Source organism: Hyla sarda, chromosome 3 (assembly GCF_029499605.1).
Source record: "Hyla sarda isolate aHylSar1 chromosome 3, aHylSar1.hap1, whole genome shotgun sequence".
In the NCBI taxonomy this organism is placed as follows: Eukaryota; Metazoa; Chordata; class Amphibia; order Anura; family Hylidae; genus Hyla; species Hyla sarda.
The window spans coordinates 429179725-429206815 of record NC_079191.1 but is presented as its reverse complement, the minus strand read 5'-3'; the positions used below and the strand labels follow the sequence as shown (position 1 = coordinate 429206815).

At 41.6% G+C, this 27091-nt stretch overlaps 2 protein-coding genes across 7 annotated transcripts in view; one reads left to right on the top strand and one right to left on the bottom strand.

Annotated features, from left to right (window-relative positions):
- The window catches only part of DNAH14 (dynein axonemal heavy chain 14), a 410501-nt gene that overhangs the window by 81096 nt on the left and 302314 nt on the right, over window positions 1-27091 (top strand). For all 3 annotated transcript variants that reach the window (XM_056568451.1, XM_056568450.1, XM_056568452.1), the window contains exon 18: window positions 24834-25175. In XM_056568451.1, coding sequence (XP_056424426.1) covers window positions 24834-25175 — 342 coding nt within the window. The remainder of the gene's footprint in view (window positions 1-24833; window positions 25176-27091) is intronic.
- On the bottom strand, window positions 11831-14035 carry LOC130363103 (gamma-aminobutyric acid receptor-associated protein-like 2). Of its 4 annotated transcripts, none has more exons than XM_056568455.1 (2): window positions 13944-14035; window positions 11831-12338 (listed from the first exon to the last, which is right to left on the bottom strand). In XM_056568455.1, the coding sequence occupies exon 2, from the start codon at window positions 12292-12294 to the stop codon at window positions 11875-11877; it is 420 nt and encodes a 139-aa protein (XP_056424430.1). In that variant the 5' UTR covers window positions 12295-12338; window positions 13944-14035; the 3' UTR covers window positions 11831-11874. The 4 variants fall into 4 exon arrangements, with proteins under 4 accessions (XP_056424430.1, XP_056424431.1, XP_056424432.1 ...); XM_056568456.1 differs by having other exon boundaries at window positions 13882-13977; XM_056568457.1 differs by having other exon boundaries at window positions 11831-12355; window positions 13944-13963.

The window sequence follows — 27091 nt, the reverse complement described above, 5'->3', positions numbered from 1 at the left end:
GTGTGTATATAATAATTCATTGGACCCAGTGTGTATATAATAATTCATTGGCCCCAGTGTGTTTATAATAATTCATTGGCCCTAGTGTATATATAATAATTCATTGGCCCCAGTGTGTTTATAATAATTCATTGGCCCCAGTGTGTTTATAATAATTCATTGGCCCCAGTGTGTTTATAATAATTCATTGGCCCCAGTGTGTATATTATAATTCATTGGCCCCAGTGTGTATATAATAATTCATTGGCCCTAGTGTATATATAATAATTCATTGGCCCCAGTGTGTTTATAATAATTCATTGGCCCCAGTGTGTTTATAATAATTCATTGGCCCCAGTGTGTTTATAATAATTCATTGGCCCCAGTGTGTTTATAATAATTCATTGGCCCCAGTGTGTTTATAATAATTCATTGGCCCCAGTGTGTTTATAATAATTCATTGGCCCCAGTGTGTTTATAATAATTCATTGGCCCCAGTGTGTTTATAATAATTCATTGGCCCCAGTGTGTTTATAATAATACATTGGCCCCAGTGTGTATATAATAATTCATTGGCTCCAGTGTGTTTATAATAATTCATTGGCCCCAGTGTGTATATAATAATTCATTGGCCCCAGTGTGTTTATAAGAATTCATTGTCCCCAGTGTGTTTATAATAATTCATTGGCCCCAGTGTATATATAATAATTCATTGGCCCCAGTGTGTTTATAATAATTCATTGTCCCCAGTGTGTTTATAATAATTCATTGGCCCCAGTGTGTTTATAATAATCATTGGCCCCAGTGTGTTTATAATAATTCATTGGCCCCAGTGTATATATAATAATTCATTGGCCCCAGTGTGTTTATAATAATTCATTGGCCCCAGTGTGTTTATAATAATTCATTGGCCCCAGTGTATATATAATAATTCATTGTCCCTAGTGTGTTTATAATAATTCATTGGCCCCAGTGTGTTTATAATAATTCATTGTCCCTAGTGTATATATAATAATTCATTGGCCCCAGTGTGTTTATAATAATTAATTGGCCCCAGTGTGTTTATAATAATTCATTGGCCCCAGTGTATATATAATAATTCATTGGCCCCAGTGTGTTTATAATAATTCATTGGCCCCAGTGTGTTTATAATAATCATTGGCCCCAGTGTGTTTATAATAATTCATTGGCCCCAGTGTGTATATAATAATTCATTGGCCCCAGTGTGTTTATAATAATTCATTGGTCCCAGTGTATATATAATAATTCATTGGCCCCAGTGTGTTTATAATAATTGATTGGCCCCAGTGTGTTTATAATAATTCATTGGCCCCAGTGTATATATAATAATTCATTGGCCCCAGTGTGTTTATAAGAATTCATTGGCCCCAGTGTGTTTATAAGAATTCATTGGCCCCAGTGTGTTTATAATAATTCATTGGCCCCAGTGTGTTTATAATAATTCATTGGCCCCAGTGTGTTTATAATAATTCATTGGCCCCAGTGTATATATAATAATTCATTGGCCCCAGTGTGTTTATAATAATTCATTAGCCCCAGTGTGTTTATAATAATTAATTGGCTCCAGTGTATATATAATAATGCATTGGCCCCAGTGTATATATATAATAATTCATTGGCCCCAGTGTGTTTATAATAATTCATTAGCCCCAGTGTATTTATAATAATTCATTGGCTCCAGTGTGTTTATAATAATTCATTGGCCCCAGTGTGTTTATAATAATTCATTGGCCCCAGTGTGTTTATAATAATTAATTGGCCCCAGTGTGTTTATAATAATTCATTGGCCCCAGTGTGTTTATAATAATTCATTGGCTCCAGTGTGTTTATAATAATTCATTGGCCCCAGTGTGTTTATAATAATTCATTGGCCCCAGTGTGTTTATAATAATTAATTGGCCCCAGTGTGTATATAATAATTCATTGGTCCCAGTGTGTATATAATAATTCATTGGCCCCAGTGTGTTTATATTAATACATTGGCCCCAGTGTATATATAATAATTCATTGGCTCCAGTGTATATATAATAATTCATTGGCCCCAGTGTGTTTATAATAATTCATTGGCCCCAGTGTGTTTATAATAATTCATTGGCTCCAGTGTGTTTATAATAATTCATTGGCCCCAGTGTGTTTATAATAATTCATTGGCCCCAGTGTATATATAATAATTCATTGGCCCCAGTGTATATATAATAATTCATTGGCCCCAGTGTGTTTATAATAATTCATTGGCCCCAGTGTGTTTATAATAATTCATTGGCCCCAGTGTGTTTATAATAATACATTGGCCCCAGTGTGTTTATAATAATTCATTGGCCCCAGTGTGTTTATAATAATTCATTGGCCCCAGTGTGTTTATAATAATTCATTGGCCCCAGTGTGTTTATAATAATTCATTGGCCCCAGTGTGTTTATAATAATTAATTGGCCCCAGTGTGTATATAATAATTCATTGGTCCCAGTGTGTTTATATTAATACATTGGCCCCAGTGTATATATAATAATTCATTGGCTCCAGTGTATATATAATAATTCATTGGCCCCAGTGTGTTTATAATAATTCATTGGCCCAAGTGTGTTTATAATAATTCATTGGCTCCAGTGTGTTTATAATAATTCATTGGCCCCAGTGTGTTTATAATAATTCATTGGCCTCAGTGTGTTTATAATAATTCATTGGCCCCAGTGTGTTTATAATAATGCATTGGCCCCAGTGTATATATAATAATTCATTGGCCCCCAGTGTGTATATAATAATTAATTGGCCCCAGTGTATATATAATAATTAATTGGCCCCAGTGTGTTTATAATAATTCATTGGCCCCAGTGTGTTTATAATAATTCATTGGCCCCAGTGTGTTTATAATAATTCATTGGCCCCAGTGTGCTTATTCCCCCTCCTGCTGCCTGCTCCTCATCTTCTTAGAGTAAGGCAGCAGCAGGACATGTCGAGAATCCGCGGCGATGAATGAATTATTGAAGCTAACACGTCCCCGCTGCTTCCCTGCTCCTAGCAGCGCAATCAGCGCACCATGCGGGTCATTTCTATTCTCCGCTGCTCATCTCTGTACCCGCCGGTGATGAGCAGCAGAAAATAGACATGTCCCGGCAGTGCGCTGATTGCACTAGGATCAGGGCAGCAGCGGGGACGTGTCGTGCGGTGGCGGTGAATAAATGAACGAATGAAGCCTACATGCGGGACACGTCGGGCTTTATTCATTCATTCACCGCCGCCAGTTCCCAACATGTCCCGCTGCTGCCCTTCTTCAAGAACATGAGGAGCATTATAAGCACACTGGGGCCAATGAATTATTACAAACTCACTGGGGCCAATGAATTATTATATATACACTGGGGCCAATGTATTATTATAAACACACTGGGGCCAAAGAATTATTATAAACACACTGGGGCCAATGAATTATTATATATACACTGGGGCCAATGAATTATTATAAACACACTGGGGCCAATGTATTATTATATACACACTGGGGCCAATGAATTATTATATACACACTGGGTCCAATGAATTATTATAAACACACTGGGGCCAATGAATTATTATAAATACACTGAGGTCAATTAATTATTATAAACACACTGGGGCCAATGAATTATTATACACACACTGGGGCCAATGAATTATTATATATACACTGGGGCCAATGAATTATTATAAACACACTGGGGCCAATTAATTATTATAAACACACTGGGGCCAATGAATTATTATAAACACACTGGGGCCAATGAATTATTATAAACACACTGGGGCCAATTAATTATTATAAACACACTGGGGCCAATGAATTATTATAAACACACTGGGGCCAATGAATTATTATAAACACACTGGGGCCAATAAATTATTATATATACACTAGGGCCAATGAATTATTATAAATACACTGGGGCCAATGAATTATTATAAACACACTGGGGCCAATAAATTATTATATATACACTAGGGCCAATGAATTATTATAAACACACTGGGGCCAATAAATTATTATAAACACACTGGGGCCAATGTATTGTTATAAACATACTGGGGCCAATGAATTATTATATACACACTGGGGCCAATGTATTGTTATAAACACACTGAGGCCAATGAATTATTATATACACACTGGGGCCAATGAATTATTATATACACACTGGGGCCAATGAATTATTATATACACACTGGGGCCAATGAATTATTATAAACACACTGGGGCCAATGAATTATTATATACACACTGGGGCCAATGAATTATTATACACACACTGGGGCCAATGTATTGTTATAAACACACTGGGGCCAATGAATTATTATGTACACACTGGGGCCAATGAATTATTATAAACAAACTGGGGCCAATGAATTATTATATATACACTGGGGCCAATGAATTATTATACACACACTGGGGCCAATGTATTGTTATAAACACACTGGGGCCAATGAATTATTATAAACACACTGGGGCCAATGAATTATTATATATACACTGGGGCCAATGAATTATTATAAACACACTGGGGCCAATGAATTATTATAAACACACTGGGGCCAATGAATTATTATATACACACTGGGGCCAATGAATTATTATAAATACACTGGGGCCAATGAATTATTATAAACATACGGGGGCCAATGAATTATTATAAACACACGGGGGCCAATGAATTATTATAAACACACTGGGGCCAATTAATTATTATAAACACACGGGGGCCAATAAATTATTATAAACACACTGGGGCCAATGAATTATTATAAACACACTGGGGCCAATGTATTGTTATAAACACACTGGGGCCAATGAATTATTATAAACAAACTGGGGCCAATTAATTATTATAAACACACTGGGGCCAATGAATTATTATAAACACACTGGGGGCCAATGTATTATTATATACACACTGGGGCCAATGAATTATTATAAACACACTGGGGGCCAATGCATTATTATAAACACACTGGGGCCAATGCATTATTATAAATACACTGGGGCCAATGAATTATTATAAACACACTGGGGCCAATGAATTATTATAAACACATGGGGGCCAATAAATTATTATAAACACACTGGGGGCCAATGCATTATTATAAACACACTGGGGGCCAATGCATTATTATAAACAAACTGGGGCCAATGAATTATTATAAACACACTGGGGCCAATGAATTATTATAAACACACGGGGGCCAATAAATTATTATAAACACACTGGGGGCCAATGCATTATTATAAACACACTGGGGGCCAATGCATTATTATAAACACACTGGGGCCAATGAATTATTATAAACACACTGGGGCCAATGAATTATTATAAACACACTGGGGCCAATGAATTATTATAAACACACTGGGGCCAATGTATTATTATAAACACACTGGGGCCAATGAATTATTATAAACACACTGGGGCCAATGAATTATTATAAACACACTGGGGCCAATGAATTATTATAAACACACTGGGGCCAATGAATTATTATAAACACACTGGGGCCAATGAATTATTATATACACACTGGGGCCAATGAAAAATTATAAACACACTAGGGCCAATGAAATATTATAACCACACTGGGGCCAATGAATTATTATAAACACACTGGGGCCAATGAATTATTATAAACACACTGGGGCCAATGAATTATTATAAACACACTGGGGCCAATGAATTATTATAAACACACTGGGGCCAATGAATTATTATAAACACACTGGGGCCAATGAATTATTATAAACACACTGGGGCCAATGAATTATTATAAACACACTGGGGCCAATGAATTATTATATACACACTGGGGCCAATGAAAAATTATAAACACACTAGGGCCAATGAAATATTATAACCACACTGGGGCCAATGAATTATTATAAACACACTGGGGCCAATGAATTATTATAAACACACTGGGGCCAATGAATTATTATAAACACACTGGGGCCAATGAATTATTATAAAGACACTGGGGACAATGAATTATTATAAACACACTGGGGCCAATGAATTATTATAAACACACTGGAGCCAATGAATTATTATAAACACACTGGGGCCAATGTATTATTATAAACACACTGGGGCCAATACATTATTATAAACACACTGGGGCCAATGAATTATTATAAACACACTGGGGCCAATGTATTATTATAAACACACTGGGGCCAATGAATTATTATATACACACTGGAGCCAATGAATTATTATATACACACTGAGGCCAATGAATTATTATAAACACACTGGGGCCAATGAATTATTATAAACACACTGGGGCCAATGAATTATTATAAACACACTGGGGCCAATGTATTATTATAAACACACTGGGGCCAATACATTATTATAAACACACTGGGGCCAATGAATTAATATAAACACACTGGGGCCAATGAAGTATTATAAACACACTGGGGCCAATGAATTATTATAAACACACTGGGGCCAATGAATTATTATAAACACACTGGGGCCAATGTATTATTATAAACACACTGGGGCCAATACATTATTATAAACACACTGGGGCCAATGAATTAATATAAACACACTGGGGCCAATGAATTATTATAAACACACTGGGGCCATGGAATTATTATAAACACATTGGGGCCATTGAATTATTATAAACACACTGGGGCCAATGAATTATTATAAACACACTGGGGCCAATGAATTATTATAAACACACTGGGGCCAATGAATTATTATAAACACACTGGGGCCAATGAATTATTATATACACACTGGGGCCAATGAATTATTATATACACACTGGGGCCAATGAATTATTATAAACACACTGGGGCCAATGAATTATTATAAACACACTGGGGCCAATACATTATTATAAACACACTGGGGCCAATGAATTATTATAAACACACTGGGGCCAATGAATTATTATAAACACACTGGGGCCAATGAATTATTATATACACACTGGGGCCAATGAATTATTATATACACACTGGGGCCAATGAAAAATTATAAACACACTGGGGCCAATGAAATATTATAACCACACTGGGGCCAATGAAATATTATAAACACACTGGGGCCAATGTATTATTATAAACACACTGGGGCCAATGAATTAATATAAACACACTGGGGCCAATGAATTATTATAAACACACTGGGGCCTATACATTATTATAAACACACTGGGGCCAATGAATTAATATAAACACACTGGGGCCAATGAATTATTATAAACACACTGGGGCCAATACATTATTATAAACACACTGGGGCCAATGATTTATTATAAACACACTGGGGCCAATGAATTATTATAAACACACTGGGGCCTATACATTATTATAAACACACTGGGGCCAATGAATTATTATAAACACACTGGGGCCAATGAAATATTATAAACACACTGGGGCCAATGAATTATTATAAACACACTGGGGGCCAATGAATTATTATAAACACACTGGGGCCAATGAATTATTATATACACACTGGGGCCAATGAATTATTATAAACACACTGGGGCCAATGAATTATTATAAACACACTGGGGCCAATGAATTATTATAAACACACTGGAGCCTATGAATGGAATAATGAATAATGGGTTATTTACGTAGTCTGCCAAAATTCTTACACAATTATTTTGTGCCTTATTCTATTTTAACGCCACAGGGTTATATATATATATATATATGTTTTTTTCACATTATTATGAGGGTATTGAGCATTATTTCCTGTTTTTTTTTTTTTTTCTTTGTTACAATGCAGGCAGCTTTGTTTTTTCTTATTTTTTTTTCTCCTACTGTTCTAGCATTAAAGGGGTACTCTGCTACCCCAGCGTTCGGAACATTTTGTTCCAAACGCTTGAAGCAGCCGGCGGGGGTCGTGCCGTCACGGCCATGCCCCTTAATGGAAGTCTATGTGAGGGGACGTGGCAGTCCCTCCACCCATTGAAGCACTGTCATGCTCCCTTTTAACACCTGCCTAGTGATGTAATGTCTCGGGCCACACTTCAACATGGGAAAAGCCCAAGACAACACATTTTGTATGCTGCTAAAAATAAACATCAGGAAAAAGATCCCATAATATTTGTGAGAGGAGCCGTCAAACACAGGTACAGACACTTAATTGTAAACAACACTAACTTTACAGCCCCTGTAGCACAGACAAATAAAAAAAATTCCAGAATACCCCTTTAAGTCATATTTAATGAACGTCCCCTAATGACGGTAGACAGGATTTTAGCACCTCCGTAGTATTGTAGTAGGTAACATGCGTTCCAGTTATGGGGTTAGAATTACGGACAACTCTTCTGAGGCCAAATTTATTTAAAATTCTTACTGATACTTAAGAAATCATTGGTCTCCTTCATCAAGTTTCCTGCGATCTCAAGTGGGCAATTCGGCGTTGCGCCGCTCGAGTTGGGAGCCGTCTGCCATCGACTCACGTTCAATGGGAGACGGAAAGAACTTGGCTGCTGCGTTAATTTAGCTGATTTGTGATGGAGCGGAATATATTCAGTGTATTAACATATACTTCAGGGGGCTCCATCCACGGGCCATGAATAATGCATCCAGTACATGATCAAGGATTCACAGTCTTCCTGTAATTGTCTTATCTTTTTTTTGTGTTTTTGTATATTTTATAGAAGACCGCTGATGCTGTAGAACAGTGGTCTCCAATCTGCGATCCTACAGCTGTTGCAAGACTACGACTCCCAACATGCCCGGACAGCCAACGGCTGTCCGGGCATGCTGGGAGTTGTAGTTTTGCAACAGCTGGAGGGCCGCAGTCTGGAGACCAATGCTGTAGGATAAGACTGCAGGGATGCATTACATTCCAATATGCATCTATATACATTATGGTCCCTGAAGGATAACATCACGACTTGCAGATATGTTGGATGTATACATCAGTATCCTTTCAAAATGGGATGCTGAAGTCAGTGGGGTATTTAGGTTTTGTGCTGCCCTAGGCCTGACTAAACTCATACACCCTCGTTATCTTAATTTGCTCGCCCCTTCTTAACAAGACCACAAATTTTAAGACCCACCTCTTCCTCTATAAACCCCACCCCTTCCTCTATAAATTCCACCCCTTCCTCTATAAACCTCACCCCTGCCTCTATCAACTCCACTCCTTTCTCTATCAACTCCACCCCCTCCTCTATAAACCCCACCCCTTCCTCTATAAACCTTACCCCTTCCTCTATAAACTCCACCTCTTCCTCTATCAACTCCACTCCTTCCTCTATAAACCCCACCCCCTCCTCTATAAACTCCACCCCTTCCTCTATAAATTCCACCCCTTCCTCTATAAATTCCACCCCTTCCTCTATCAACTCCACTCCTTTCTCTATCAACTCCACCCCCTCCTCTATAAACACCACCCTTCCTCTATAAACCCCACCCCTTCCTCTATAAACTCCAACCCCTCCACTATAAACTCCACTCTTTCCTCTATAAACCCCACCCCCTTCCTCTATAAACTCCACCACTTCCTCTATAAATTCCACCCCTTCCTCTATCAACTCCACTCCTTTCTCTACTCCTTTCTCTATCAACTCCACCCCTTCCTCTATAAATGCCGCCCCTTCCTCTATAAACGCCACCCCTTCCTCTATAAACTCCACCCCTTCCTTAATCAACTCCACTCCTTTCTCTATCAAATCCTCTCCTTTCTCTATCAACTCCACCCCCTCCTCTATAAACCCCACCCCTTCCTATAAACTCCACCCCTTCCTCTTGGCCATATCTTTCTTTCTTTTATGCTCCACCCTCTCCTTTTTGGGCTCCACTTTTTCCTCTTTGCGCATTAAACATGGATGCGGTGTGCCTATTTGTATATGTTGTTGTTTCGTGTACCATAAAAAGTGCAAATTCCACCATTTTTAGCAAGACAGATGACGAGTGGGGACGTGTCTGTCTCCTCATTGGCACACTGCTTTGTTCCACCGCTTCCCGCATCAGGGGCATCAGCATTTAATGTTTAAAAATGAGGTGTTGTGGCCATTTTCAGTCCAAGCATCCCCCCCCCCCCCCCACGACTTAGGGGAAGGAGTTGAGGGTACTGTAAGGGTGAGGTGACTCTCTCTTGTTGTAAGGCCCTCCCTTCTGGAGAAGCACTGCCCTACACTCATCAGCCGGCTGTCACAGTGTCACTAGTACTGCCACCCCTCCCTCTAGGGAGGGTGTTATCCGTAGTTTGTGGCAGCTGCCAAAGATTACAAAAAAAATCCTGCACCCAGCCCCTACAAAAAGTACCACCCTAGGCTTGGGCCTTGTTATATACTTTACTGCAAATGGGTTCTTAAAGTGGACCTGTCGGGAGGATTTTAGGGTATGAAGTAAGGGCATGGCTGTATAGGGCTTCTGAGCCTGAATCCGTACAAACCTCTCATTAGATAATAGTGACCTCCATCGCCAAGATATCAGAGTTTAAAAAGATATGCAAATTTAAGGTTTTGGAGCCCACTGGGCATTCCCCTTGACCTCTAGAGTCCAGCACAGTTTCATCCCTTCACCAGTCAGTCACTCCCCTCTGTGCGCTGGTCACCTCCTCTACCCCCACTGATTGGCCACCACTAGGCTACTACAGTAATCCCTGTCTCTTCCCTATAATCTAGAGACTGAAGTAACGCCCAGTGGGCTCCAAAACCTAATTTGCATATGTATTTAAACTCTAATATCTCTGCGCTGGATTGGTCAAATAACTAATTAACGGTATGTACGGATTCAGGATCAAAAGTCCTATACAGTTGTGTCCTTACTTAATACCCTAGAAAACCTACTGACAGTTTGACAGTTTCACTTTAAAGGGGTACTCCGCCCCTAGACATCTTATCCCCTATCCCTTACCCCGCGATCTCTTCTGCAGCCCCCCCCCCCCTGTCTTTAGCTGCACGGAGCAAAGTATGCTTCGTGTCTGATGACTCACGATACAGGGAACGGAGGATTGTGATGTCACAGCTCCGCCTCCTCGTGACATCATGCCCCGCCCCCTCAATGCAAGTCTATGGAAGGGGCGTGGGGTATAAATGCTAACATCTATATGGAAGAAAAGTTTGTATCATATTACAGATTTTAAGGGGTACTCCACCCCTAGATATCTTATCCCCTATACAAAGGATAGTGAGGGTCCTGCCACTGGGACCCCTCTGCGATCTCCGTGCATCACCTGGCGTTCTAAACAGTATGTTTAGAATGTTGGGTTCCCGCGAAGGGAGACGTGACGTCAGGTCACGCCCCCTCGTGACGTCAGGTCACACCGTCTCCATTCATGTCTATGGGAGGGGGCGTGACGTCCCACCATGCCCGCATTTATAGACAAGAATGGAGAGGGTGTGACGTCTCCCGCCGCAGGAACCCAGCGTTCTAAACATACTGTTTAGAATGTCGGGTGCTGCACGGAAATCACGGGGGGTCCCAAATCAGAAATCTTATCTCCTATCCTTTGGATAGGGGATAAGATGTCTAGGGGCGGTACACCGCTGCTCAGCGTTTTGAGCAAACTGTTCCGAACGCTGGAGCCGATGCTGGGAGCTCGTGATGTCATAGCCCCGCCCCCTCGTGACTTCACACCCCGCCCCCTCAATGCAAGTCTATGGGAGGGGGCGTGACGTCCGTCACGCCCCCTCCCATAGACTTGCATTGAGGGGGCTGGGTGTGATGTCATGAGGGGCGGGGCTACGACGTCACAAGCTCCCGACTCCAGCGTTCACAGTTTGTTCCAAACACTGAGCAGCGGAGTACCCCTTTAACAAAGCACAACAAAGAAATGACATAAAATAAGTAGACCAAGACTTAGACCGGAGACAAGACGTAAGTATATTGGGAGCTGGTGAACACCGTTGGCGGTTTACACGACGCAGACGTCTCCATCCACGCTCACGTCCTCAATCATTACCAGAAGCCTTCTTTGGTTTTTCTTCTCACCAAACGTCTTCTCTCCGCCGTACGCCATGTACAAGATGCCGTCTTCGTCTTTTTCTCTCTCGTACAGCTGTCCCATGGTCAGACGGGGCGGAGGCATCGCCGCGTTTACGAACAAGAATAGAGGTTTTTGTGAAGGCATCTGCAGGTGTTTCCTGATAATCGGCTTAAATAGGGCCACGGGGATATCTGAAGGTACCAATTTTTTCGGGTCCTTCATGTCGCCAATTTTTGAACCAGGAACTTTCTCTATGATCACCGGAACGTGGTTTGGGTGTTTGGCTTTGATTTTCGCTGACTCCGTGCACCTGTATTCCAGCGTGTGATCTTCCTTAAACTTCCACATGTTTCTGAGGGATATTATGGCAATAACCACAAGGATGGTCGTGTCTAGGATGGAATGACTCCTGGTGAATATGATGTCACAATCATGGGGCCTCATTGGCTATTATGAGAAAATAATGTAGGGCAGTGTTTCCCAACCAGGGTGCCTCCAGCTGTTGCAAAACTTGCCACCCTGGTTGGGAAACACTGATGTATAGGTTCTAGTGTTGGGGAGATTTGACCAACTGGGGAAAATCTTACCTGCTATATCTAATGTGGCAGGCATAAGAGGTTCAGCCATACTGATTGCAGTTCCATCACTTAAAGGGGCACTCCACTGCTCAGCATTTGGAAGAAACTGTTTTGAACGCTGGAGCTGGCAGCACGTGACGTCATAGCTCTGCCCCTCATTATGTCACGCCCCCTCAATGCAAGTCAATGGGAGGGGGCGTGACGGCTGTCACGCCCCCTCCCATAGACTTGCATTGAGGGGGGGGCATGACATAATAAGGGGCGGGGCTATGACATCACAAGCACCCGGCGCCAACTCCAGCGATCGGAACAGTTTGTTCCAAACACTGAGCAGCGGAGTGCCCCTTTAAATGATTTCCTAATGCTGCCTACATTTCCAGTGAATCTTCTGGCATTGCAGAGATAGTGTGGAGTCTCATCACTGCACCTGGTCATCTAATTAGGCTGCTGGTGCTGGAGGTCACCCAGATGAACTGATTAGACTTAGTCGTATGAGGTCATTTCAAATTTTTTGCAGTTTTGATGTGCTTTCTTATTCAAATTGTGTCTTTTAGAGGAATATTGCCATGAGGCGGAAGAGATTTGACCTAATATCACAAATGAGGTGTTTTACACATTTTTACTGCGATTTTCACAATTGCGGTAAGATAGCACAAATTTTGTCGTGATTTGGGGAAAAAGTCGGCTGACCCAGGAATGACCCCTTTATTTGGCACATTGGGATTTTTCTGTGGGTCAGGCTTTTGATCACATGACCCAGTTACAGTAATGAAGTGTAATCATGCAGCTGTGCTGGAATAAAACAGACGGTGCTGTAGAACTAGTGATGGTGAGTGTGCACGATATGGGCTAAAAACAAACATACCTGGAGTACTTCTTTAAAGGAGTAGTCCAGTAAAGAACAAGTGGTGAACAACTTATCCCCTATCCTAAGGATAGGGGATAAGTTGCAGCTCGTGGGGGGTCCGACCGCTGGGGCCCCCCGCGATCTCCTGTATGGGGCCCTGACAGCCCGCGCGAAGGGGGCGTGTCGACCCCCGCACGAAGCGGCGGCCGACACGCCCCCTCAATACAACTCTATGGCAGAGCCGGAGTGCTGCCTTCGGCAATCTCCGGCTCTGCCATAGCGATGTATTGAGGGGGAGTGTCAGCCGCCGCTTCGTGCGGGGGTCGACACCCGCTATCTGGCTGGAGAGCCGGGGCCCCGTACAGAGAGATCGCAGGGGGCCCCAGCGGTCGGACCCCCTGCGATCTCAAACTTATCCCCTATCCTCAGGATAGGGGATACGTTTTTCACCACTGGACTACCCCTTTAAGCAATCTGGAGCATTTAACCCTTTCATACATTAGGGCATACATGCTTGTGTAGTGTTGTGAAGGGCATTTGGAGAGGACTCGGGACTCAAACAAGCTCCATACCCGGTGGTATCTGTACCTAGTTGACAGCGGTATATAACTGGCAGTTAGAACTGTCATTGGTGGTGCCCAAGATCCGTTGCCATGGCAGCCCGATCATTTACCTATGCATCTGTGGCTGTTGAGGATGGTCTATTGATGGACCCTGCTTGTTCCACGCTCTACCAATAGAGCACAGATGCAATGGATTAGTAAAGTACAGATGCCAATCTGAGCACAAATACATCCCATGCAGGGGTCAAGTCCTGCAGGAACGTGTGGGAACTGAGTTCCTGCACTTTTTCCACAGCAGGAACACATTCCTATTCGCAGGACCAGCCCTTGAGTGGAAATCATGGGCGAGTTCTTTCACTTTTTTTTTTTTTTTTTTACAGGATTTGACCCTCACATGCCAATCTAAACACAAATACGTCTCATGCCAATCTGAACTCCGATATGTCCCATGCCAATCTGAGCACAAGCTTGTCCCATGCCAATCTGAGCAGAAATACGTCCCATGCCAATCTAAGCAGAAATGCGTCCCATGCCAATCTGAACACAAGTTTGTCCCATGCCAATCTGAACACAAGTTTGTCCCATGCCAATCTGAACACAAGTTTGTCCCATGCCAATCTGAGCACAAATACGTCCCATGCCAATCTGAGCACAAATACGTCCCATGCCAATCTAAGCACAAATACGTCCCATGCCAATCTGAGCACAAATACGTCCCATGCCAATCTGAGCACAAATACGTCCCATGCCAATCTGAGCACAAATACGTCCCATGCCAATCTGAGCACAAATACGTCCCATGCCAATCTAAGCACAAATACGTCCCATACCAATCTGAACACAAATATGTCTCATGCCAATCTGAACACAAATATGTTCCATACCAATCTGAACACAAATACGTCCCATGCCAATCTAAGCAGAAATGCGTCCCATGCCAATCTGAGCACAAATACGTCCCATGCCAATCTAAGCAGAAATGCGTCCCATGCCAATCTGAGCACAAATACGTCCCATGCCAATCTGAGCACAAATACGTCCCATGCCAATCTGAGCACAAATACGTCCCATGCCAATCTGAACACAAATATGTTCCATACCAATCTGAACACAAATATGTTCCATACCAATCTGAACACAAATACGTCCCATGCAGGGGTCAAGTCCGGCAGGAACGTGTGGGAAAGTTTTTTTCACAGCAGGAACACATTCCTATTAGCAGGACCAGCCCTTGTGTGGAAATCATGGGCGAGTTCCTTCACTTTTTTTTTTTTCAGGACATGACCCTCACATGCCAATCTAAACACATACGTCCCATGCCAATCTGAGCCCAAATACGTCAGACGATTAGGAGATTTTTTATGTCTTCTGTTTATGCCTTAGTTTTCTGCAGAATTCTTTAACTTTTGGCATTTTTTTCAAATAATTTTCTTCTTCTCTCGTCTTAGCTTTTATAATAGACTGTGAAATAACATCTCAATAATACATCTGGAAAATACTTGATATACTTTAGCTTTATCCCTAAAGGATTTGACTGGGAATATTATACCGAGGAAGTAAATTTTTCTTTATTTTTGTACTTTGGGTATCTGCTGCTTTTGGATGGTGGATACATCGTATAGTACAAACCATCAGTCACATATCCCATAGGACACACGTCACATATCCCATATGACACACGATACATATCCCATATGACACACGGTCACATATCCCATATGACACACGATCACATATCCCATATGACACACGATACATATCCCATATGACACACGATACATATCCCATATGACACACGATACATATCCCATATGACACACGATACATATCCCATATGACACACGATACATATCCCATATGACACACGATACATATCCCATATGACACACGATACATATCCCATATGACACACGATACATATCCCATATGACACACGATCACATATCCCATATGACACACGATCACATATCCCATAGGACACACGATACATATCCCATATGACACACGATACATATCCCATATGACACACGATACATATCCCATATGACACACGATCACATATCCCATATGACACACGATACATATCCCATATGACACAGGATACATATCCCATATGACACACGATACATATCCCATATGACACACGATCACATATCCCATATGACACACGATACATATCCCATATGACACAGGATACATATCCCATATGACACACGATCACATATCCCATATGACACACGATACATATCCCATATGACACACGATACATATCCCATATGACACACGATCACATATCCCATATGACACACGATACATATCCCATATGACACACGGTCACATATCCCATATGACACACGATCACATATCCCATATGACACACGATACATATCCCATATGACACACGATACATATCCCATATGACACACGATACATATCCCATATGACACACGATACATATCCCATATGACACACGATCACATATCCCATATGACACACGATACATATCCCATATGACACACGATACATATCCCATATGACACACGATACATATCCCATATGACACACGATACATATCCCATATGACACACGATACATATCCCATATGACACACGATACATATCCCATATGACACACGATACATATCCCATATGACACACGATACATATCCCATATGACACACGATACGTATCCCATATGACGCACGGTCACATATCCCATATGACACACGATACATATCCCATATGTCACACGATACATATCCCATATGACACACGATCACATATCCCATATGACACACGATACATATCCCATATGACACACGATACATATCCCATATGACACACGATACATATCCCATATGACACACGGTCACATATCCCATATGACACACGATACATATCCCATATGTCACACGATACATATCCCATATGACACACAATACATATCCCATATGACACACGATACATATCCCATATGACACACGATACATATCCCATATGACACACGATACATATCCCATATGACACTCGGTCACATATCCCATATGACACACGGTCACATATCCCATATGAAACACGGTACATATCCCATATGACACACGATACATATCCCATATGACACACGATACATATCCCATATGACACACGATACATATCCCATATGACACACGATACATATCCCATATGTCACACGATACATATCCCATATGACACACGATCACATATCCCATATGACACACGATACATATCCCATATGACACACGATACATATCCCATATGACACTCGATACATATCCCATATGACACTCGGTCACATATCCCATATGACACACGGTCACATATCCCATATGACACACGGTCACATATCCCATATGACACACGATACATATCCCATATGACACACGGTCACATATCCCATATGACACACGATACATATCCCATATGACACACGATACATATCCCATATGACACACGATCACATATCCCATATGACACTCGGTCACATATCCCATATGACACACGATCACATATCCCATATGACACACGATACATATCCCATATGACACATGATACATATCCCATATGACACACGGTTACATATCCCATATGACACTCGATACATATCCCATATGACACACGATACATATCCCATATGACACACGATACATATCCCATATGACACTCGGTCACATATCCCATATGACACACGATACATATCCCATATGACACACGATACATATCCCATATGACACTCGGTCACATATCCCATATGACACACGATACATATCCCATATGACACTCGGTCACATATCCCATATGACACACGATACATATCCCATATGACACACGATACATATCCCATATGACACACGATCACATATCCCATATGACACACGATACATATCCCATATGACACACGATACATATCCCATATGATACTCGGTCACATATCTCATATGACACACGATACATATCCCATATGACACACGATCACATATCCCATTTGACACTCGGTCACATATCCCATATGACACACGATACATATCCCATATGACACACGATCACATATCCCATATGACACTCGGTCACATATCCCATATGACACACGATACATATCCCATATGACACACGATACATATCCCATATGACACACGATCACATATCCCATATGACACACGATCACATATCCCATATGACACTCGGTCACATATCCCATATGACACACGATACATATCCCATATGACACACGATACATATCCCATATGACACACGATCACATATCCCATATGACACACGATCACATATCCCATATGACACACGATCACATATCCCATAGGACACACGATACATATCCCATATGACACACGATACATATCCCATATGACACACGATACATATCCCATATGACACACGATACATATCCCATATGACACACGATACATATCCCATATGACACACGATACATATCCCATATGACACACGATCACATATCCCATATGACACACGATCACATATCCCATATGACACACGATACATATCCCATATGACACACGATACATATCCCATATGACACATGATTACATATCCCATATGACACTCGGTCACATATCCCATATGACACACGATACATATCCCATATGACACACGATACATATCCCATATGACACACGATACATATCCCATATGACACACGATCACATATCCCATATGACACTCGGTCACATATCCCATATGACACACGATACATATCCCATATGACACACGATCACATATCCCATATGACACTCGGTCACATATCCCATATGACACACGATACATATCCCATATGACACACGATACATATCCCATATGACACACGATCACATATCCCATATGACACACGATCACATATCCCATATGACACACGATACATATCCCATATGACACTCGGTCACATATCCCATATGACACACGATACATATCCCATATGACACACGATACATATCCCATATGACACACGATACATATCCCATATGACACACGATACATATCCCATATGACACACGATCACATATCCCATATGACACACGATCACATATCCCATATGACACACGGTCACATATCCCATATGACACACGGTCACATATCCCATATGACACACGGTCACATATCCCATATGACACACGATACATATCCCATATGAAACACGATACATATCCCATATGACACACGATACATATCCCATATGACACACGATCACATATCCCAACTCAGCAACCTTTAATCTGGACAAGTTTTAATAAATCTCCCCCACTAGTATATTTATATACAGAGATAACTGAGTGTCATTCATATCCTCTCTGGCTGCATCATATTATCTTGTACTATATGGTAACGTTACTTCAGCCCTATATAGTATGGTTGCCAGTGTACAGTAATATTGTTTTACTTGGAAATATAGTATGTTACATGTGCACTGGTTCCTTTATGTTTTTTAGTCACTGTATAGTATGTTACCTGTACACTGAATCATTATATTATTATGGCACTATATAGTATGTTACCTGTACACTGAATCATTATATTATTATGGCACTATATAGTATGTTACCTGTACACTGGATCATTATATTATTATGGCACTATATAGTATGTTACCTGTACACTGAATCATTATATTATTATGGCACTATATAGTATGTTACCTGTACACTGGATCATTATATTATTATGGCACTATATAGTATGTTACCTGTACACTGGATCATTATATTATTATGGCACTATATAGTATGTTACCTGTACACTGGATCATTATATTATTATGGCACTATATAGTATGTTACCTGTACACTGAATCATTATATTATTATGGCACTATATAGTATGTTACCTGTACACTGGATCATTATATTATTATGGCACTATATAGTATGTTACCTGTACACTGGATCATTATATTATTATGGCACTATATAGTATGTTACCTGTACACTGAATCATTATATTATTATGGCACTATATAGTATGTTACCTGTACACTGAATCATTATATTATTATGGCACTATATAGTATGTTACCTGTACACTGGATCATTATATTATTATGGCACTATATAGTATGTTACCTGTACACTGAATCATTATATTATTATGGCACTATATAGTATGTTACCTGTACACTGGATCATTATATTATTATGGCACTATATAGTATGTTACCTGTACACTGAATCATTATATTATTATGGCACTATATAGTATGTTACCTGTACACTGGATCATTATATTATTATGGCACTATATAGTATGTTACCTGTACACTGGATCATTATATTATTATGGCACTATATAGTATGTTACCTGTACACTGGATCATTATATTATTATGGCACTATATAGTATGTTACCTGTACACTGGATCATTATATTATTATGGCACTATATAGTATGTTACCTGTACACTGAATCATTATATTATTATGGCACTATATAGTATGTTACCTGTACACTGGATCATTATATTATTATGGCACTATATAGTATGTTACCTGTACACTGAATCATTATATTATTATGGCACTATATAGTATGTTACCTGTACACTGAATCATTATATTATTATGGCACTATATAGTATGTTACCTGTACACTGGATCATTATATTATTATGGCACTATATAGTATGTTACCTGTACACTGAATCATTATATTATTATGGCACTATATAGTATGTTACCTGTACACTGGATCATTATATTATTATGGCACTATATAGTATGTTACCTGTACACTGGATCATTATATTATTATGGCACTATATAGTATGTTACCTGTACACTGGATCATTATATTATTATGGCACTATATAGTATGTTACCTGTACACTGGTTCATTATATTATTGTGGCACTATATAGTATGTTACATGTACACTGGATCATTATATTATTATGGCACTATATAGTATGTTACCTGTACACTGGATCATTATATTATTATGGCACTATATAGTATGTTACCTGTACACTGGATCATTATATTATTATGGCACTATATAGTATGTTACCTGTACACTGGATCATTATATTATTATGGCACTATATAGTATGTTACCTGTACACTGGATCATTATATTATTATGGCACTATATAGTATGTTACCTGTACACTGGATCATTATATTATTATGGCACTATATAGTATGTTACCTGTACACTGGATCATTATATTATTATGGCACTATATAGTATGTTACCTGTACACTGGATCATTATATTATTATGGCACTATATAGTATGTTACCTGTACACTGGATCATTATATTATTATGGCACTATATAGTATGTTACCTGTACACTGGATCATTATATTATTATGGCACTATATACACTGCTCAAAAAAATAAAGTGAACACTAAGATAACACATCCTAGATCTGAATGAACTAATCGTATGAAATACTTTCGTCTTTACATAGTTGAATGTGCTGGCGACAAAATCACCCAAATTATCATTGGAAATCAAATGTTTCAACCCATGGAGGTCTGGATATGGAGTCACACTCAAAATCACAGTGGAAAATCCCACTACAGGCTGATCCAACTTTATGTAATGTCCTTAATACAAGTCACAATGAGGCTCAGTAGTGTGTGTGGCCTCCACGTGCCCGTATGACCTCCCTACAACGCCTGGGCATGATCCTGATGAGGTGGAGGATGGTCTCCTGAGGGATGTCCTCCCAGACCTGGACTAAAGCATCCGCCAACACCTGGACAGTCTATGGTGGATGGAGCGAGACGTCCCAGATGTGCTCAATCGGATTCAGGTCTGGGGAACGGGCGGCCAGTCCATAGCATCAATGTCTTCCTCTTGCAGGAACTGCTGACACACTCCAGCCACATGAGGTCTAGCATTGTCTTGTATTAGGAGGAACCCAGGGCAAACCGCACCAGCATATGGTCTCACAAGGGGTCTGAGGATCTCATCTCGGTACCTAATGGAAGTCAAGCTACCTCTGGCAAGCACATGGAGGGCTGTGTGGCCCCCAAAGAAATGCCACCCCACACTATTACTGACCCACCGCCAAACCGGTCATGCTGGAGGATGTTGCAGGCAGCAGAACATTCCCCACGGCATCTCCAGACTCTGTCACGTCGGTCTGGCACCCCACACCATTACAGACCCACCGCCAAACCGGTCATGCTGAAGGATGTTGCAGGCAGCAGAACGTTCTCCACGGCATCTCCAGACACGTCTGTCACATGTGCTCATTGTGAACCTGCTTTCATCTGTGAAGAGCACAGGGCACCAGTGCCGAATTTGACAATCTTGGTGTTCTCTGGCAAATGCCAAACGTCCTGCACGGTGTTGGGCTGTAAGCACAACCCCCACCTGTGGACGTCGGGCCCTCATACCACCCTCATGGAGTCTGTTTCTGACCGTTTGGGTGGACACATTCCCATTTGTGGCCTGCTGGAGGTCATTTTGCAGGGCTCTGGCAGTGCTCCTCCTTGCACAAAGGCAGAGGTAGCGGTCCTGCTGCTGGGTTGTTGCCCTCCTATGGCCTCCTCCACGTCTCCTGATGTACTGGCCTGTCTCCTGGTAGCGCCTCCATGCTCTGGACACTACGCTGACAGACACAGCAAACCTTCTTCCCACAGCTTGCATTGATGTGCCATCCTGGATGAGCTGCCCTTCCTGAGCCACTTGTGTGGGTTGTAGACTCCATCTCATACTACCACTAGAGTGAAAGCACCGCCAGCATTCAAAAGTGACCAAAACATCAGCCGTTAAGCATAGTAACTGAGAAGTGATCTGTCGTCACCACCTGCAGAACCACTTCTTTATTGGGGTGTCTTGCTAATTGCCTATAATTTCCACCTGTTGTCTGTTCCATGTGAAATTGATTGTCAATCAGTGTTCTTCCTGAGTGGACAGTGGGATTTCACACAAGTGTCATTGACTTGGAGTTACATTGTGTTGTTTGTGTTCCCTTTATGTTTTTGAGCAGTGTAGCATGTTACATGTGCACTAGATCATTATATTATTATGGCATTACAGTGGTCCCTCAAGTTACAATATTAATTGGTTCCAGGACAACCATTGTATGTTGAAACCATTGTACGTTGAGACCAGAACTCTATGGAAACCTGGTAATTGGTTCTAAAGGCACCAAAATGTCATCCAAAATAGGAAAAAGTGAGGATTAAAGGAAAATAAGTAAATAAATGATATAGATAAAGCAAATCCTTCCATATAACAGTAAGGCTGGGTCCACACTACGTTTTGTCCCATACGGGAGCGCATACGGCAGGAGGGAGCTAAAACCTCGCGCTCCCGTATGTGACCGTATGCGCTCCCGTATGTCATTCACTTCAATGAGCCGACCGGAGTGAAACGTTCGGTCCGGTCGGCTAATTTTTGCGCCGTATGCGCTTTTACAACCGGACCTAAAACCATGGTCAACCACGGTTTTAGGTCCGGTTGTAAAAGCGCATACGGCGCAAAAATGAGCCGACCGGACCGAACGTTTCACTCCGGTCGGCTCATTGAAGTGAATGACATACGGGAGCGCATACGGTCACATACGGGAGCGCGAGGTTTTAGCTCCCTCCTGCCGTATGCGCTCCTGTATGGGAGAAAACGTAGTGTGGACCCAGCCTAAGAAAGATCTGCTGGGAGCTGTAAATCACTTTCTATGTCAGTGTTTCCCAAGCATGGAGCCTCCAGCTGTTGCAAAACTACAACTCCCAGCATGCCCGGACAGCCAAAGGCTGTCCGGGTATGCTGGGAGTTGTAGTTTTGCAACAGCTGGGGGCACCCTGCTTGGGAAACACTGGTCTGTGTTGAGGACAGGAGATTCTTCGGGGTCCTGTACAGTACACGCAGTGTCCTAAAAAAAAAAGTAACATGGAGTCGCCCTCACCTGGTGTCAAAAGGAGCAGCTAACCCTGGTACAGGTAAAGTGTACAGAACATGTAATACCTCCCTGTACTGTAGGGGGCGCTACCAGACATCAGTCAGTGCATACACTTCAGTAATACAGGTAAAGAGTACAGAACATGTAATACCTCCCTGTACTGTAGGGGGCGCTACCAGACATCAGTCAGTGCATACACTTCAATAATACAGGTAAAGAGTATACAGAACATGTAATACCTCCCTGTACTGTAGGGGGCGCTACCAGACACCAGTCAGTGCATACAATTCAGTAATACAGGTAAAGAGTACAGAACATGTAATACCTACCTGTACTGTAGGGGGCGCTACCAGACACCAGTCAGTGCATACACTTCAGTAATACAGGTATAGAGTACAGAACATGTAATACCTCCCTGTACTGTAGGGGGCGCTACCAGACACCAGTCAGTGCATACACTTCAGTAATACAGGTAAAGAGTACAGAACATGTAATACCTCCCTGTACTGTAGGGGGCGCTACCAGACACCAGTCAGTGCATGCACTTCAGTAATACAGGGGTTTTACCAGTGAATGCCCATTCTGATTGGTCGGCTCTTCCGGCCATTGATACATTTCACAGATCTGGACTGTCTGTACATTGTATGTTGAGTCTGTTTTCAAGTTACAATGGTCCAGAAAAAATCATTGTATGTTGAAACTATTGTATGTTGAGGCTATTGTAAAGGGGCTATCCAGGAAAAAACTTTTATTTATATATATATATATATATATATATATATATATATATATATACAATCAACTGGCTCTAGAAAGTTAAACAGATTTGTAATTTACAAGATTGATCTTAATCCTTTCAGAATTTATGAGCTGCTGAAGTTGAGTTGTTCTTTTCTGTCTAAGTGCTCTCTTACTGTATATGGTTTATGATACTATTTTTGCACTCTATAATATAGCTACTTGAATGACCCCCGTCATCTTTTCCATTCTCTTCTTTTTCAGGTCATCCATAGATCTCTACAAAGACTGAACGTGGATCTGACCCAGGTGGAGGAGTTCGTGCAGCACTTGACGTTTCTCGGACAGATCTCTTCCGAGCTTCTCTCCCTGGAGCGACAATACAGCGCAGTCATCCAGCTCTACTCAGTCGCCAAAGACTACGGCATCAAAATTCCCTCAGAAGAAACGGCTCTGTATCAAAGTCTTATTCCCAGCTTCCAGCAGCTGAAATCGGCCGTTCTGTTCTGTGAAGCTAAAAAGGATGAAGACATTGTTCGGTTCAGCGGGGATTTGGACAAGTACATCTCAAACCTGCACTTTCACTTAATGGAGTTTAAGATCAAAGTAGGTTTTTTTCCCACTTACTCTGGGGTTTCTGTGTCTTTTGGTGCTCAGCGTGCTACTAGTTTTGCATGTGGGTCCTTTTTTTTTTTTTTTTTTTTTAACGAAAATCTGAAGCTTCCACTTAAGCAGATTAGAGCGGCAAAGTGTAAGTAGGATAATCAAGTTTAGCAAGTATGTGACGAACAAACTGCAAGAAGTTTGCGCCGAAGTTATCAGGTCTACAGAAACTTAAAGGGGTACTCCACTTGAATTTTTTTTTTTTTTAAAGGAGCTATCCAGGAAAAAACTTATATATATATATATATATACACAGTGACCCCTCGACCTACGATGGCCCCGACATACGATCATTTCAGGCAGCATCAACATACGATGCTTTTGTATGTCGGGGCCATCGCATAAACGGCTATCCGGCAGCGCAGACTGCTTCAGCTGCCACCGGATAGCCGTTTACGGTGCCCCGTGTGGTCCGCTGACGATCACTTACCTGTCCTCGGGGCTCCGGCGCGTCCTCTTTGGGATCCCCTCCATTGCCGGCGCTCTCCATCGTCGCCATCACGCCGCTGCGCACGTCGTCCCGTCATCCAATAGGAGCGGCGTGCGTAGCGACGTGATGGCGGCGACGGAGAGCGAGGATGCCGGGGAAGCAGAGGCCTTGCCGGAGAGTCGGGGACACCCTGGGGACGCAGCGACAGCGATGGAAGGCGACATCCAGGGCAGCGGTGACGGTCCGGAGTGGCGGTGACAGGTGAGTACAACTTTTTCTAACAGTGGTCTTCAACCTGCGGACCTCCAGATGTTGCAAAACTACAACACCCAGCATGCCCGGACAGCCAACGGCTGTCCGGGCATGCTGAGTGTTGTAGTTTTGCAACATCTGGAGGTCCGCAGTTTGTAGACCACTGTCCTATACTTTACATTGCACGGATCCCTCAACATACGATGGTTTCAACAAACGATGGTCCATTTGGAACGGATTACCATGGTAAGTTGAGGGACCACTGTGTATATATATATATATATATATATCAACTGGCTCCAGAAAGGTAAACAGATTTGTAAATTACTTCTATTAAAAAAATCTTAATCCTTTCAGTACTAATGAGCTGCTGAAGTTGAGTTGTTCTTTTCTGTCTAAGTGCTCTCTGATGACACCTGTCTCGGGAAATGTCCAGAGTAGAAGCAAATCCCCATAGCAAACCTCTTCTACTCTGTGCAGTTCCCAAGACAAGCAGAGATGTCAGCACTGTTGCCAGACAGAAAAGAACAACTCAACTTCAGCAGCTGATAATTATTGCAAGGATTAAGATTTTTTAATAGAAGTAATTTACAAATCTGTTTAACTTTCTGGAGCCAGTTGATATATAAAAAAAACAAAGTTTTTCCTGGAATACCCCTTTGAATCAACTGGTGCCAGAAAGTTATACAGATTTGTAAATTACTTCTATTTAAAAATCTTAATCCTTCCAGTACTTACACAGTACCTACAGTGAAATATGGTGGAGGTCAATGATGTTTTGGGGTTGTTTTGCTGCCTCTGGCACTGGGGGCCTTGAATGTGTACAAGACATCATGAAATCGGAGGATTACCAATGGATTTTGGGTCGCACTGTACAGCTCAGTGTCAGAAAGCTGGGTTTGTGTCCGAGATCTTGGGTCTTCCAGCAGGAAAATGACCCCAAATATACGTCAAAAAGTCCCAGAAATGGAGGGCAACAAAGCGCTGGAGAGTTCTGAAGTGTCAGCAATGAGTCCAGATCTAAATCCCATTGATCACCTGTGGAGAGATCTTAAAATTGCTGTTGTGAAAAGGCGCCTTCCAATAAGACCTGGAGCAGTTTGTAAAGGAAGAGTGGTCCAACATTCCGGCTGAGAGGTGTAAGAAGCTTATTGATGGTTATAGGAAGAGTGGTCCA